This window comes from Equus caballus, chromosome 2 (genome assembly GCF_041296265.1).
Source record: "Equus caballus isolate H_3958 breed thoroughbred chromosome 2, TB-T2T, whole genome shotgun sequence".
In the NCBI taxonomy this organism is placed as follows: Eukaryota; Metazoa; Chordata; class Mammalia; order Perissodactyla; family Equidae; genus Equus; species Equus caballus.
The window spans coordinates 98,706,377-98,722,825 of record NC_091685.1 but is presented as its reverse complement, the minus strand read 5'-3'; the positions used below and the strand labels follow the sequence as shown (position 1 = coordinate 98,722,825).

At 33.7% G+C, this 16,449-nt stretch overlaps 1 protein-coding gene across 1 annotated transcript in view; it reads right to left on the bottom strand.

Moving 5' to 3' along the window:
* SLC7A11 (solute carrier family 7 member 11) overlaps window positions 1-16,222 on the bottom strand; it is a 99,677-nt gene extending 83,455 nt beyond the window's left edge. Inside the window, exon 1 of the mRNA XM_070259043.1 lies at window positions 16,121-16,222. Coding sequence (XP_070115144.1) covers window positions 16,121-16,130 — 10 coding nt within the window. The 5' untranslated portion in view covers window positions 16,131-16,222. The remainder of the gene's footprint in view (window positions 1-16,120) is intronic.
* Between the last annotated feature and the right edge of the window lie 227 nt (window positions 16,223-16,449).

Below are 16,449 nucleotides of genomic sequence, written 5' to 3'. Positions count from 1 at the left end.
AGAGGAACACACAAAGTACTAACCATAAAAGAAAAATACATTGGAATATATTAAAATTAAGAATTTAAGTCCATGAAAAGACATGAGAGATTGCCAAAGTGAACCATAAAATGGGAGAAGGGATTTGCAACAAGCAAAGATCTCATTTCCAGAATAAATAATAAATTCCTACAAATCAATAGGAAAAAGACAGACAACCCAATAGAAAATGGGCAAGATATTTGAACAGACGCTTGATAAAATGGCCAATACATTCACGAGAAACTGCTCAACAGCATTAGTCATTAGGACAATTAAAACCACAATGGGATATTAAATTCCACCATCACAGTGGCTTACTTGAGAAAGACTGACAATACCAGGAGTGATAAGAATGTGCAGCAACTTGAACTGTTCTATTCTGCTGCTGGGAGTATAAATTATTGCATTCATTATGCAGGGTTGATTGGTAGTATCTACAAAAGTTAAACATAGCCATACTCTTCGACCAATAAATCCCACTCCTAGGAAAATGTCCAATAAAAATGCAAGGCGTCCATGTACAAAAAGACATGAATGAGAATATTCATCGTAGCTTCACTTCTCATAGCCAGTACTGAAAATAATGCAAGTGTCCATAAACAGTAGAATGGATAGAAGTATCATTGTATTTATTCAGTGAAATACTACAAGACAATAAAAAAGAATGAACAATAACTAAGTACAATATAGATGAATCTCGCATAACGTTAGAAGACAAATACAAAAGTATACATATTATAAGATTTGATTTACATAAAGGTTAAAGGCAAGCAAAATGACTCTATGGTGTGAGAACTCAGTTATCTTGGGGTACGTGGATTCTAGTGATTGAGGGGGGCACTAAGGCAGTTCTAGGGTCCTGGTAATGTACTATTTTACAATCTGGGTAATTACCTGAGTGTTTTAACTTTGTGATAATTCACTGGGCTGTACACTTAGATTTTTGTACTTTTCTATATTTATGTTAAAATTCCATTTTTTTAAAAAAAAGTATCTTAGTTGGAAATTTATGATATCCTCTCAAAAACAGATCAAGCAGTCAAGTAAGCAAAACTATAGAAATTTTGAGGAGCATGATTTTCCTTTTTTTGAGGAAGATTAGCTCTGAGCTAACTACTGCCAGTCCTCCTCTTTTGCTGAGGAAGACTGGCCCTGAGCTAACATCCATGCCCATTTTCCTCTACTTTATATGTGGGACACCTACCACAGCATGGCTTGCCAAGTGGTGCCATGTCTGCACCCGGGATCCAAACTGGCAAATCCTGCGCCACCAAGAAGTGGAATGTGTGCACTTAACTGCCGCAGCACCAGGCTGGTCCTTGAAGAACATGATTAAGAAACTTAAGACAGTTCTAAAGAGAACTTCCTATCCACCAAATAGAAAATACAGATTATTATAAAGCATTAACAAAAATGTCATGTCTAAGACACAAGGGAAACTCAAACAAGTTTCAAAGAATTAACATGCAAACTATACACTCTTACCATAATGCAATAAAATATGAAATTAATATAATTATAAAACTAAAAAAATAAATCTTGTTTATCTGGAAATTTAAAAACATATCTACTTATTTTTAGATTAAAGAAGAAATGCAAGGAAAATATTCACAAAATACTTAAAATTGAGTAATAATAGAAATTACATGCTCAAAGTTGTGAGACTCAGTAAAGACTTCTTAATGAAAGGAAAATTTTAAAATATCAGTTACAGTAATCAGAAAATAAGAAAGATTAAGAGCAAATAACCTAAATACTCAGCACAAAATTTAGGAGAAAAAGACTATATTCAAAGAAGAAAAAAAGGTAATTCCAGGAGTGAAAAAAAACAATAGAAAATATTCCCAACAGTAAATTCTAATTATTTGTAAACACTAATTATATAAATAAAAGTCTGACAAAAGCGAACAAGAAAAACTTAGGAAATTAATTAAATGTAAAACAAAAAAGAGAAAACAGAGAGGTGGAGAGAGGTTTTTTGGTTTGTGATTTTGTTTTGTTTTGTTTTTTGGTGAAGAAGCTTGGCCCTGAGCTAACATCTGTGCCAATCCTCCTGTATTTTGTATGTGGGACACCACCACAGCATGGCTTGATGAGCAATGTGCAGGTCTGTGCCCTGGATCCAAACCCATGAACCCTGGGCCACCAAAGCAGACCATGTGAACCTAACCACTACACCACCAGGCTGGCCCTGAGAGTTTTTAAATAATAAAGGAATATAGTGAACAACTTTGTGCCAGTAATATGAAAAGCTAGAGTAAATGAACATATTGCCATAAAACAATTAGCTTCTGAAATGGTACTAGAAGAAATAGAAAAATTGAATAAATAGAAAAATTGAGTAACCATTTAGAGTGGTAAGCAAGGATATCTTTGAATGAAAAGAACAAAACAAAACAAAACAAGCCTCATTGGTTTTACAGGTAAAGCTTACCAAATTTTCATAAAAGAAATAACCCTTTTCTTCGAGAAGTTATTTAAGAGAATGAAAAAAGAAGAAAAGTATCCAATTCATTTTTGTGAGTCTAGTGCAGGAATTGGAAAACTTTTTCTGTAGAAGTTCAGGTAGTAAATATTTTAGGCTTTATGGTCCCTGGCCAATGTTCTGTGAGAGTGTGTGTGTGTGTGTGTGAGTATTTAAAACTGTAAAAATTATTATTAGCTCCTGTGTAGTTTGCCTACCCTTGGTCTGGTAATATCTTGACTGCAAATAGGATAGGGCAATGCAAAGCCACTGCAATGGCTTATGACAGGGATTTTTGTAAATAAAGTTTTATTAAAACACAGCCATGTCCATTCATTTATATATTGTCTTCGGCTGCTTTTATCCTACGACAGCACAGGCGAGTAGTTGCAACAGAGACTGAGCGGCCCAGAAAGTGGAAAACGTTTGCTATCTGGCTCTTTTCAGAAGTTTGCTGACTCTGGCTTAAGAGAACATACGGGACCTGACGACCCATTTCTTCTTTGATTTTTCTCTCTTACTGGTAACTCTTCTTGCACATTCAGAGCTTGCTTTTCCTACAAGATAGACACGCTGCATGCAGCCTTAGGGCATTTGGAATTGCTCTTCTCTCTGCTTGAAATTCTATTCCCTTAATATCTTCATGTTTCATTCTCTCACCTCCTGTACTAACCTCTACCATAATAATCATTATATTGCAAAGCTAGTTTGTATTAATTTTCTCCATCCCTTATTCTATTGCTAGTGCCCTAATCTTGGACTGAATTTTTATTCCTGCATCTCAAAATTTCTAACTCACTATCTGTTACAGAGTAGTAACTACTGGATATATAACTGATAATTATTAACTCCGAAGCATAAACAATGTTATTATATAGTTCTATTGGGAAAGTGAAAGGGGGGGATTAGGGAGAGAGAGATGTAGCAAAATGGTCAATAGTCATCTTTCATAGTAGAAAGTTGATATATAGCATACGAAACTATAAGTATAAAATAACAGGATTGGCATATTATTTAGAGAGATGGAGGCAAGGAACAGGAGAAAAATCAGGTTCAAGGGGAATGTGTTGCCTCTGGGGAGCAAAGAAGTGGGCAGGGGAAGGATAGAAAGAGATATTGAAAAACTAGGATACCTGTTTATGTTATAAGCCTCGTGGGATTAGTTGAATTTTCAAACTATCTTCTTGTTTGCGCTCTCATAAAAATAAAACAAAAAAATTAAATTAAACAAAGTATAGCTAATTAATAACATAAAAAATAAGAAGTCATTAAAGTAGGATTTCCAAGGTGTTTTGATTTGGGGATAGGAGTATAGAGACAATAATAATTTAGATTATGTAAAGTCATGTACTCACGTGAATAATTTAAGATCAATCACAAAAATGAAAGGAAAGAAGGAAGGAGGGAAGGAAGGAAGGAAAAGAAAGAGAAAAGAAAAAAGAGACCATGTATGACTCCCAAAACAGAGGAAAGGAAAAAGAAAACAGAAAAACTTCAATCATTCCAAACTGTAATCAGGAAAGAGTCAAAAAAGAGAAGAGTAAGGGCAAGCTAAGCAAAAATGCATAAAATTAGGTTATAAAAATATATCCAAATATGTCAATAACATCAGTAAGTTTAAATGGATTAAAAGCACCAGTTAAAAGACAAAGATTTAGACTGGATTATTAAAAATCCACATACAGTTGGGTTCTATTTACAAAGAGCATATGAAGTTAAAACAAAAAACTTTAACAGAAAAAATTATGGATGACCAGAAACATTGCCCAGATAAAACATCTTTGTGCACCCAGGAGTATAGCCACAAAAATAGGTGAAGCAAATATTATACAATTACAAGGAAAATGGGATACACAGTTGTTGTTGGGAATATCAACATTCTTATTTCAATATGTCTTGAATCAACAAGAAAACGTATTATCAATTGTAGCAAATTATTGATGTCCTATCCATATTTCCTCACATCACCCTTCTTGTTTCTGTGCACCCATTTCCTGGCTTGTGATTCTGCTTTATAAAAGCATACTGTGATTCTCCTCAGTGGACTCCCCTTGGACTAATGGAGTCACATTTCCCATGAGTTCACAGAATGGGAAGTGCCTGGGTCTTTACAATCCTCAATGGATGTCAGCCAATGACCCACTAATCTGATAATATGAAAGTCCAACATCCTTGCCTTGCGTTGAGAGAGACTCTAGGGTATAATTTACCCTCGAGTGCTCTTCCTGCAGGATCAGCCTGGGAGTTTACCTGAAATTGTATCTTTGCTTGTCTTCTTTCCTCTCCCTGTCCTTCTTTCTGTGTTCCCTTACCAATGTTCATGAACGTATTTCTCTAGAAAATCATTTGCTTATGATTCCTCACCTCACAGTCTTTTTCTAGAGCTTCTTAACTAAGATGGTTAATATTGAAAGTAGTCTAGAATGCAAACTCCAAGAACGGGATCCACAGTTTACTCACTCACCTGTCAAATGGAAGTAAGGACCCCATCACTAGTGGCAAATAGAGTATTGCTAGCCTCTGTCAGTCTGTTATATTCCAATTACTAGGACTTTAACCTGAGCTGAACTGGAATAAAACGTAGTTGGAAAGGGATACACTGCCTTGTGCAACCTCTTTGGTGCTTAGGAACACTGGAAGTATTCCTCGTAATGATGGGAATAAGACAAAGAAATCCATTGTCACCATTATCATTTAACATTATCTATGAGATAATAGCCACTGCAATTAGGCAAGAGAAAGAACCTAAGCATGTTTAAAAGAAATGAAAAAGAGGAGATAAAAATTCTCACTATTTTATGATTAATTATCTGGAAAAAACAAAACGGTCATAAAAAATCCCTACTACGATCAAAGCATCTGTAAAGTAATGAGTGAAAATAAATATAGAAAAATCTATAGATTTTGCCTAAACAACAATTTAAATGAAATAATGAAAGCAGTTCTGCCATTTATAACAGTAATAGACTTAAAACCAAAGAATAAAATTAACAGGAAATTTGTAAAACTTATATATTTGAAATCAGCTTGACCAAATGGAAAGGTATGTCATGTTCTTGGATATGAAGACTAATATCATAAAGCTATCAATTTCTTAAATTAATAAATAGAACATGATTCAGATAAACATGCCAAGAGTTCGTTTGTTTTTAAGTAATTCTGCAGTTGTATGAGAATATTTTTTTATTTCTGAAAAATAACAGCATTGAGGGAATACTAAGTTATCAAAATATACTACATTTCTTCAGTATTTAAAAGTTTGTGGCATAAGTACATTAAAAACAGAGTAATACAAAAGAACACAAAGCCCAGAAATCGACCCAAATACATTCAGGACTTTATCAAATGCTAAAAGCGTCATCTCAAACAAGAGAGGAAAATATGGGCTTTCAGTAATGTTGTGAGGAAAGTTGAATAATCATTTAGAAAAACATAAAGTTGTTTCAATTCTACACACCATACAACAGGAATAAAATCGTAGTGGATCAAAGGTACAAATGTAAAACTGAAATCATAAAAGTCCTATAAATGAAATGTGGTAGAATTCAGTTAGAATCTAAAGGTGCAGGTTTATCAAACCGACACAAACTCCAGAAGCCATGATAAAAAATGATAATATTAAGAGGATACAAATTTTAAAATCCATGTGGCAAAAAAAATCACAGTCAAAAAATAAAATGGGAATGATATATTTAATATCACAGCCAAAGATCTACTCTCTAAATTTAAACAATTTTATATAAATCAATAAAAAGGACAAACAACCCAAGAAAATGAACGAAGAATGTTAATATATTCTGCACAGAAAAGGAAATACAAAATGGCTTTCATACATATGAAAAGATGCTCAACTTTACCCATATTGAGAGAAATACAATTTCATAAATCAAGGATGTGCTTAATAATAAATAGAATTAATCAAAAAGACAAGCTTGAATAAGTTGCTACTGTCCTAACTGGGGATAATTTGAGCATCAGAAAATATAATGAGTGCAATGATTTAAAACACTTTTTTAAATTATGAGTATAGTTTACTCAGCAAAGAGAGAGAGAGAGAGAAAAGAAAAGGAAAGTTCTTTAAAGAATCACAGCTAATATATGTAAAAGGAATGAAAGAATTAGAAAATCAATGATTTTTCAATTCAGGGAAATAATTGATTCAGAAGGGGATATTACTGAGTGTCAAACCAGTGGGTGAAATCTTGTTGAAAAGACAATATTCACACAACCTTGAATTATCTCTCCAGAGATTACTTACAAATTTCAGAGAAGATAACATACCTTTACAAGATGAAGATCTGACTGTCACCATCTTAATTATCAAAGTGAATATCAATAGTGCTGGTTGATGCTACCAATATTGATAACTCAATATCACCTATGTAAAATTCTTGCCTGAAATGTTTAACCTGAATCCAGTGATGAGCAAACAATCAGAAAAATCCATAATAAAAGAAAATCTATTCAACAATAGCCTAAGATTTTCAAAAAACTCAAGGTAATAAAAAACAAGGAAAGATGGGAATGTTCTCTATTAGAAGAAACTAAAGAGACAGTCCAACATAATGCAGTTTGTGAAACTTGATTGGACCTCAGATTTTTAGAAAAGGATATAAAAGATATATTTGGAACAACTGAAGAAATTTGAATAAGATTATATTTTGGATTATATTTTGGAATTTTTATTAATTTCCCTGGGTATGGTAAAACTGTGATTGAAGAAAATATCATTATTCTTCAGAAATGTGTGTAAAATATATATGTCATGATGTATGCAATATATTTCCAAATGATTCAGCAAAACTATGTATAAAGAGAGGTAAATCAAATGCAGTATAATATTAACATTGCATCATAGTCTGTAGCAGCAAAAGTTTTGAAACAACATCAATGCCCATCAAAACTAAAATGGTTAAATAATTAACCAAACATAAAACAGAATGCTAACCACCTATTGAAAAAAACTTCAAATTTCTTAGTGTTGATATAGATTTCTAAAATATGATGTAGTGTGTATGATATTAAGTAACAAAAGGCGGACAATAATTGTGTGGGTGTGGGTATAAATATGACTGCGCAAAACCTCTGCATGGATTAAGCACATTAGGTTAGAGTAGAAGAGAACTTTTCACTATATACTTTTTAAATTTGATATTTAACCACTGTGAATAAATACCTATTTTCAAAACAACTATAAAATTGTAACATAGAACCATGGAGAAAGCTCTAGGAACGTAAAGAAAAAGAGGATAATAAGGTAATAATAGAAATTGATATAAAGATGATAATGAGAAATTTTTAAAAAACAACATATGATTCTATGAAAAGCTAGCAAATTAAGCACACTTTTGGCAGGATGGATCAAAGTAAACAGAGACAAGACAGAAGTAAATCTTTGTAAAAGAAAAATAGGGGTCAAAACTACCAAGAAAACACTGGTTTAAAAACTGTATGAGGAGGTACAAATCCAAGCCAATTTATTTGAAAAATCAGATTAAATGGACAATTTTCTAGAAAAATCTATATTACCAAAATGACTCAAATGTAGATAGAAATTCTGAATTCTTTAATAGTCAGAAATTAATCAGCAGTTAAAAACTTATATATAATAAATGAACAAAATACATATAAGTAGCTTTACAGAAAAGATCCACAAACATTCAAAGAATATATAATTCCTGTCTTAAGCAAACTGTTACCCAAAGTAGTAAAAGAAAAATCTCCCAATTCTTTTTATTAAGCTAGTGTAATCTTGATATCAAAAAATAGAAAAAGACAGTAAAAACAAGAAAAATGAGAGTCCAGTTTTACTTGAAGCATAGATAAATGCATGCTAAAGTATTAATATAAATCCTAAAAATATTAGCAAACTATATTCAACAATGTATTTAATAATTCATAATAATCAAATTAGGCTATCTCAATAATATAAAGTTAGTTTAACAAAAGTAAAATCAGTGTAATCTTTTAATTGAGTAATTAATGGATGCTAAAAATCATACATTCCACATCTTTTAAATAATATATTCTTTTTATATATGAAAATATGGTAAAATATACACATTCATATTCTATTCAACATTTTATTAGAGTTCCTAACCAATTACACAAAAACAAGCAAAGGAAATAGAAAGTCTAAGAATTATGTTTAAAAAATCTTTGCTATTCACAGATGACATTATTATCTAAATAGAAAGTCCAAGAGAACCTACCAATAAATATATTAAAAATAATAAGAATTTTCAGTAAGTTTGCTGGATATATGATCATTATTTTAAAAAATTACATTTCTAAACACCTATAGTAAATAATTTTAAAATATAATCTTTTAAAAAGTATCATTAAAAATTATCATTAGTTCAAATTTGCTAAATGATGGCTCTATGTAAGAGGATTAAATGACCTAATATATGAAAATATACAGAATATTGTCTGACACCTAGTAAAAAATCAATAAAAGTGAAATGCCATGCTACTCCTTCTAAAAAAAAGTATCATTAATAATTGAAAAAATATGCAGAGTACCTAAAGATAAATTAAAAGTTTAGAAAAAATTGTAATCTTTTCTGAAGGACTTATAAGAAGATTTATAATATAGACACATGCTCTTTTCTTAGATGGCAAAATTCAATATCTTAAAGATGCAATTCTTGCTAAGTGAATTGATATTGCAAACTCACAATAAAAACTTAACATTTTATAAAACTAGACAAGCTTATCCTGAAATTTATATGTTATGGTAAAAAGTCAAGAATATCCAGGACAAATTAGAAAAAAAATGAGCAAGAAGAGGATTCAACCAACTGGAAATCATGACTTCTCACCAAAATGTAGCAATAGATTAGTGTGATATTGGTACCGAAACAAATAAATAGACCAATGAAACAGAACAGAGAGCTTCTAAAAAAGACTCAATTATATAGAGAGCTATTGGCATATGACAGGAGGCACTACAAAACAATGGAGACAGAGTGGCCTGTTTAATACGTGGTGTAGGAATAGCTATGCAGACAGAAAAAGTTGAAATTGCACCCCTACCTCACACCATACACACACACAAAAATATTTAGACAGGTTAAAGGCCTAGATAATGAAAATCAAATTTTAAGAAATGTTTTATAAAAATGTATAGGAGTAAATTTTATATCATCAGAGTAGTGAGAACTTTCTTAAAACAGATATCTATACAGCCTATTTCCTCACTTAATAAGTTCTCTGCTATAATGTCACCTAATCACAAAGGCCCTCTCTGACTACCAGATATAAAACACTAGCCCTCATACCTAATGCTTGACATTGTCCATACCGTTACTGTTTTATTTTCCATCATAGCAATTATCACCACTACTGAGAGAGGAGTAGGGACTTTGTCTTTTGTATTCACTCCTCTATCCCCAAGATCTAGTACCTACTATTTCCTCAATAACATTTGTAAAAGTATACAAAATGTCAGAAAAGATGAGAAGTATTTATAAATTTACTACCTTAAGTTGAAATTTTTCTGTATGTTAAAAATCACCAGAAACTTAGAAATAGGCTATATCTGATGGATGATATTTACATTTCTAACAAGAGAAAGACTTAAGGTCCAGAATATATAAAGACATATAGGCAAATGTATACAAAAAATAACTCAAGACAAAAAGGATTTAATCAGACTGTTTACAGAAAAGAAAACTCAGTTGGCAGAAAACATGAAAATGTGTACCTCATTAGGTACACAACCACTTTATAACAAATTGTAATAATAAATTTGACTGAAAAACCAGCACCACTTGGGGAAATCAGATGAGACTCACCTGCTTAAAGGACAAAGAAGGAGTCAAGTGCACTAGAGATCCCAGCTACATTCTTCCGCACAGGTGGGGGTTAAGGTTCGCCGGTTGCAGACCGTAACATATGAATGAGATGAACGAGGTCCCCCTGGCTTTCTTTTAGCATGACATCTGCTCTCCAGATCTAGCCTGACATAAATAATCCCAGAGCAATTCTGCAGGTAAACTAATTTGGCCTCCTCTAGGCCAGGTTTATCCCATCAATCTCAGAAGTATGCAATCCACAATTTGCGTACAAGTTACCCTATGTTATGCCTAGTCCCTAACCAACCTTCTCATCCAGCCTCCTCGGCCTCCCCAGGCTAACATAGTTTCATCCGAGTCAGAGTCAGAATTAAAAACACGTTCTTCTTAAATACACATGGAACAGTTACCACAGTTGACCACATATGAGTCCATAAAGCAAATAACTTTTCAGAGGAAAGGTATCATACAAATCACATCCTCTGACCACAACACAATTAAGTTAGAAGTTGGAAATAGGAATATTAAAATCCTCATTAAAAACTCATTGGTCAGAAATAAATGGTAAGAAATTTTAAAATTCTTAGAGATGAATAAAAGTCAAAATACTGTATCTTAATTTGTGGTGAGTAGTTAAGCCTCCCTGAGAGGGGAAATGTACAGCTTTAACTGCTCATTAAAAAAGAATCAAGACTAAAAGTTAAAGAGTAAATGCCCGACATAAGAAATCAGAAACAAATAATAAGCCCAAAGAAAGTAAAGAAGATAATTAAAATAATGAAATAGAAGATGAAGATAAAATAGAGAAGTTCAATAAACTCTAAATCGGATCTTTGAAGAGTGACAAAACAAAAGCAAATTTCTGGTAATATTGATGGATAAAAATACACAAACAGCGGTCAGGCCATGGAATGGTGGTGAAGTTCGCACACTCCACTTTGGCAGGCCGGGGTTTGCTGGTTCGGATCCCCAAGAGTGGACCTATGCACTGCTTATCAAGCCATGCTGTGGCAGGTGTTCCACATATAAAATAGAGGAAGATGGACATGGATGTTAGCTCAGGGCCAATCTTCCTCAGCAAAAAGAGGATTGGCGGTGGATGTTAGCTTAGGGCTAATCTTCTTGGAAAAAAAAAAAAGACAATGCACAAATAATATTATAAACAATAAAGGAGACACAATGCTAATGATGCAACTGAAATTAAAAAGATAAGTGAATATTATCAACTTTATTCAAATTTAATTGAAAACCTGGGTGAAATGGACACATTCTTACAGAAAGTTAGCATAACAAAACTAACCTATGAAGACAAAGAACTCCCAAATGGCGCTATAACTATTAAAAAAATTGAAGAGTTGTAAAATCTTAACAGAGTAGCACAAATTCAAATGGTTTTACAGGTACCTCTTACAAGAACTTTCAAAGATTAGTACAGTTGGAAATTTGCATACTCTACAACCCACCAATTGTAGTCAAAGCAATTTAACTAAGAGAAAGGCTTACACATGTGCGCTAGGAGAGGTTCACAAAAACAATCAGAAACCAAAAACCTACAAACATCTGAATTCCCTTCGACTGGAGAATGTTAAATAAATTGGGTTTTATTTAGAGACTAGAGTGTGAAAATGAAGAAACTATAGCTGCATGCAACAACATTGGTGTATCTTATACAATGTTAAGTAAAAGAAAGTCCCAAAAGGTATTCAGGATGATACTCTCTTCATGAAGTTCAAAAACAAGCAAAAGCGAACACACTAAACTCCTAAATGACAAGAAAATGACAAAACTTAAAAATTCAAGGTTATGGAATGCAAAGGGAGAAGTTTTGAGAGCTCATGGGTGTTTATGACATTATTTATAAACACACAGGTAATGAAACATGGCCATGCATGGACTAATAATGACTTTGTATCGTGAACCTAGGCATATAATGAATGTAATTCCTTATGCCTGAGATCCTAAAGGAAATAAAAAGAGGTAACTGTATCTTCTGTCTGGTAGTAACAAATCTAAATGAGCTATTTTACACAGGGAAACGAAGGAAAAGTTAAAATTTCACCCCACTCACGGTGACAGATATTTAAGACGGGTAACGTCAACATGTTGGTAAGAATATGGGGAAAAGACACCTAAATGTTGATCTGAGTATAAATTTATACAACTTTAGAGAGCAATTTAGAAAAGAAAAGTTAAAGGTGACCTGCCCTATGAGTTATGAATGTCACTCCCGGGAATCTACCTTAAAAGAAAATTGCGTACAAGTGTTCAAAGGAGACAAGTACAAGAATCTTTCATTGCAGTAATGTTCATAACAGCAACAATGTGGAAGCATCCTAACTGCTCATCATAAGGGAATAGATAAACTGTGGTTTATTCCTATACAAAGTGATACAAATGGTAAAATGCATAAACTAAATTTGCATGTATTAACATCTCAAAAACACAAGCTTAAGTGAGAAAAAGCAAGTTGCTGTGGGATGCACACAGCCATGATAGCATTTATGTAAAGTTTAAAAGTACATGATACAATTTTGCATATTGTTTATGAATCCATTCCATATGTAGTAAAAGAATAAACATACACATGGGGATATAACCAACTCCAGAAGAGTGTTTACCTTTGAGGAGGCAAGAGAGGAAAGGGTGAGAGGGACAAGCCTTTGTTGGGCTCTTTAGTGTTTTATTTCTTTCAAATAAAAATAAGGTGTGAGTTGGGGCCAATCTGGTGGTGTAGCAGTTAAATTCGCTTGCTCCACTTGGGTAGCCCTGGGTTCACCGGTTCAGAACCCAGCTGTGGACCTACACACCACTTATAAAGCCACACTGTGGCAAGCGTCCTAAACATAAAATAGAGGAAAATGGGCACAGATGTTAGCTCAGGGCCAGTCTTCCTCAACAAAAAGTGGAGGATCAGCAGCAGATATTAGCCCAGGGCCAATCTTCCTCAAAAAAATAAAAAATAAAAAAAAAAAAAGAAAGGTGTGAGCTCATGGAAACACGGCAAAAGAATATCTAAGTCTGAATTGTGCACCCTGTGTTTGTTATATTGTTTTATAACTTTTTTCTGTAGGTTTGAATTATTTTATCAATAAAATTTAATTGAACTATATGACATAATAATCTGACTTCTCAAAATCTACCTAAAGTCCCAGTGACTACTATCACTTCCAGTGATGGATTCATAGCACGCACCAGCAAGGGAATCATTGGAATTCTCGGAATCATAAGCTGTGTCTAGTCTTGCCTGTAATTATTTTACTCGACTAAGCCTAAATTGTGACATCAAAGAGATTTGGGGAAGAGTACTTAGCCTCCTGTAATATACATTTTTATCAATCATCACAGAGTGCCTGAAAGTGCTCTTTTGTAGCAGATGGTTGAGGTTATATTAAACCTAAGCAAACTAAAATCATTCATAAATGAGCAATTTCAAAACACCTAGTGTAGTCACTAAAATTCTTCATTTTTTGTACTGTGATCTGTTTGGAAATGTGTGAACTCCAAAGGGAATATTTAGAAGCAATGAGGGAAATTATAAATATGAGTCATATGTACAGCTGAAATACCATGATTCCTATGGTATTTCCATTTCAAAAATTCAAGCTATAAAAGACTCATGCCTTGATTTCAGTCATGAGATTGAGTCATCACAATGTAACTCCAGGCAAGTCTCAACTTGGATTTCCACTCTTTGTTCTTTTGAGAAGCAGGAAATCTCCTAATCTCTGAAAAGGGTACACCCTTCATCACTACTGACAGCATATCTACAACATGATTTATGTTGACACCACTAGAATGATTTGTCAGAGGCCCTGTACTTCATACTCTGTTTCGGGAAAGAACTTATTAAAGAAATTTTCCAGAGCTTAGTTACAAATAAAATAAAAGCATTATTGAAAGGAGGGGAGGGTGGAATCCTTGTCACTAACATAATATAAAACAAGTAATAAACTGTGAATTCAATACAGTCCTGAGTTATATGAAAATCTCAATGTGAAATTCAGGGCCAGAATTCACCAAAACAATTTTTGTAAAATGGCTAACTCGCTATAGCAGGTGTCACAAAGAACTACAAATAAATTGTAAAATCAAAAAAATATAAAATTATTTTGCTAAAATTGGATTATTTTTCAAATTTGTTTACATTCATAAGCATTCAAATTAATTTTGCTAAGCAAATTATCTTCCCACTTGTACATCCTTTGAAGGCGTATAAACGATACACAAAGTCACACACCTCACTGTCCAGAGCTCTTAGATCAGAACGCCCACTTTGGGAGAACCAATCCATAAACTGCCCTCCTCCATCCATGCTTTCCCACTGTGCACCTGTCCTTTTATTCCTTCCTTCAGCAAACATTTAATGAATATTTAGCGAATACCATGTGCCATGTATTATACCTGGTGGGAATATTTAGTAGTTAATAATAGTAATAATAATAATATAATAATGTGTGTTATGTGCCTGGCACTATATAAGCTCTTTAAAATGCCTGCCTTCATGAAGTTTACAATCTAGTAGAGAAGAAGTAACTAATAAATTGATTAGTTATAATAAATACCAAGAAGGAAACCTATAAGAGTCTAAATGACAGGGAGATGGTCTGAAAATCAGGTATGGTGCCCCTGAGAAAGCACAGGAATCGCCCTCCTTGTCTTGTCTCCGTGCCCCAACAATGCTTTTCTCTGAAGACCAGTGTTGTACCCCTAGAGACCTTTAAGCAGCCTTTTCCTCCCTCTTACCTCTTTCTCTCCGGTGTCCTGACCTGCTCTGCAGTAATGAGCTCATACTCGGCCTCCATCTCCATATTTAGGCAAATATACTTCATCCCATTGAATATACAAAGACTCACACAAGCACTCATGCACAGTCATTTTCCTGCATCATCTAAGTAAAACCAAAGAGAATGCAGGAATTGCTGATTGAAAGCTACCTTTTCCCAAAATTCTTACATGTCGCTGCTACCTCTCAATCTGTGTTCTTTCATTGCACGGAAGAAAATGAAAGTAGGAGGGCAGGAAAGAGGAGGGAATGAACGAAGAGAAAGAAAAAAGGTAAGATAAGAAGGAAAGCAGTAGGAGAGAAGGGCACTGGCAGAAAGTTCATGATTAATTTTTAAAGTATAGAACTTTGACATCCTTTTTCCTCCTTCTCTTTTTTTCCACTTCCTCTTCCTTCTTTCGCCTTTCTCCTTGTGTTCTATTCCTTTTTATCTCCTTCAGCTATCAATGCACATAAATGCACAATTTAAAACATATATCATGGTGTTAATCTAATCAGAAATGCTTCCCACATGAAGACTACATTGCAATGCAAAAGTCAGCCTCTGGATGCAATAAGTGCTTCATGGTATTGAGGTCCCCTTGTCCCTTAAGTAAAGCTGAGCAAACCTTTTATTTCACCCGTGCGACAGATTGGAGGAAGAGGGCAGTGCCTGTAACTCTGCCAGCCATTGTTGGCACTGAGATTTTAGTTCTGCTGAATTTTATATCACCATTCTGCCTTGGCTTCTTGCTTATTCTTTTGATTTTCCTCACCTCTTCAATCCACTGGACACTGCCCCAACCCTTTCACACACATGCAAATAGCAACCACTCAAAGTTGCATATTTACATGTATCTAACAGACTGATGTGAAACTCTGGTGCAATAGGAGCTAAAGAGAGGGAGTTTACATATCAGAGCAACACAGTGAGCAACTTGAAATTAAAAATTAGATATATCTGTTTTTAGAGTCTCTTAGCCACTAGTGACACTGGAGACTTTTACCTGGCCGCCCTCCTTCCATACAGAATACCAACAACTGGAAACTTTCTAGCCGTTTGTCTTTCCTCACCTACTTTCATCTTCTCTCTCAGTCTCAGGCTTCCTCGAGAAACTTAAACTTCTTATTTTGTCATTCAGAGCGTTTGGCTTGCGTTTGCCTCAACTCCTAGCCCAGCGTATTCTTACACTGAGAGACATCATTCCACAAACCAAATGGCCCGTCACAATACTTGTCTCAAGAAATGCATTTGCTTCACTGAAGAGGAATTCTTTCCTGGTTCTTAAACTAACATGGTCTTTTTTTCCTCCTCATTACAATTTTGAAAACATAATTGTAAATAAAAATAAAAAATAAAGCAAAAGAAAACAGAACAAGTCAGTCTTGAAAGAATAATACTG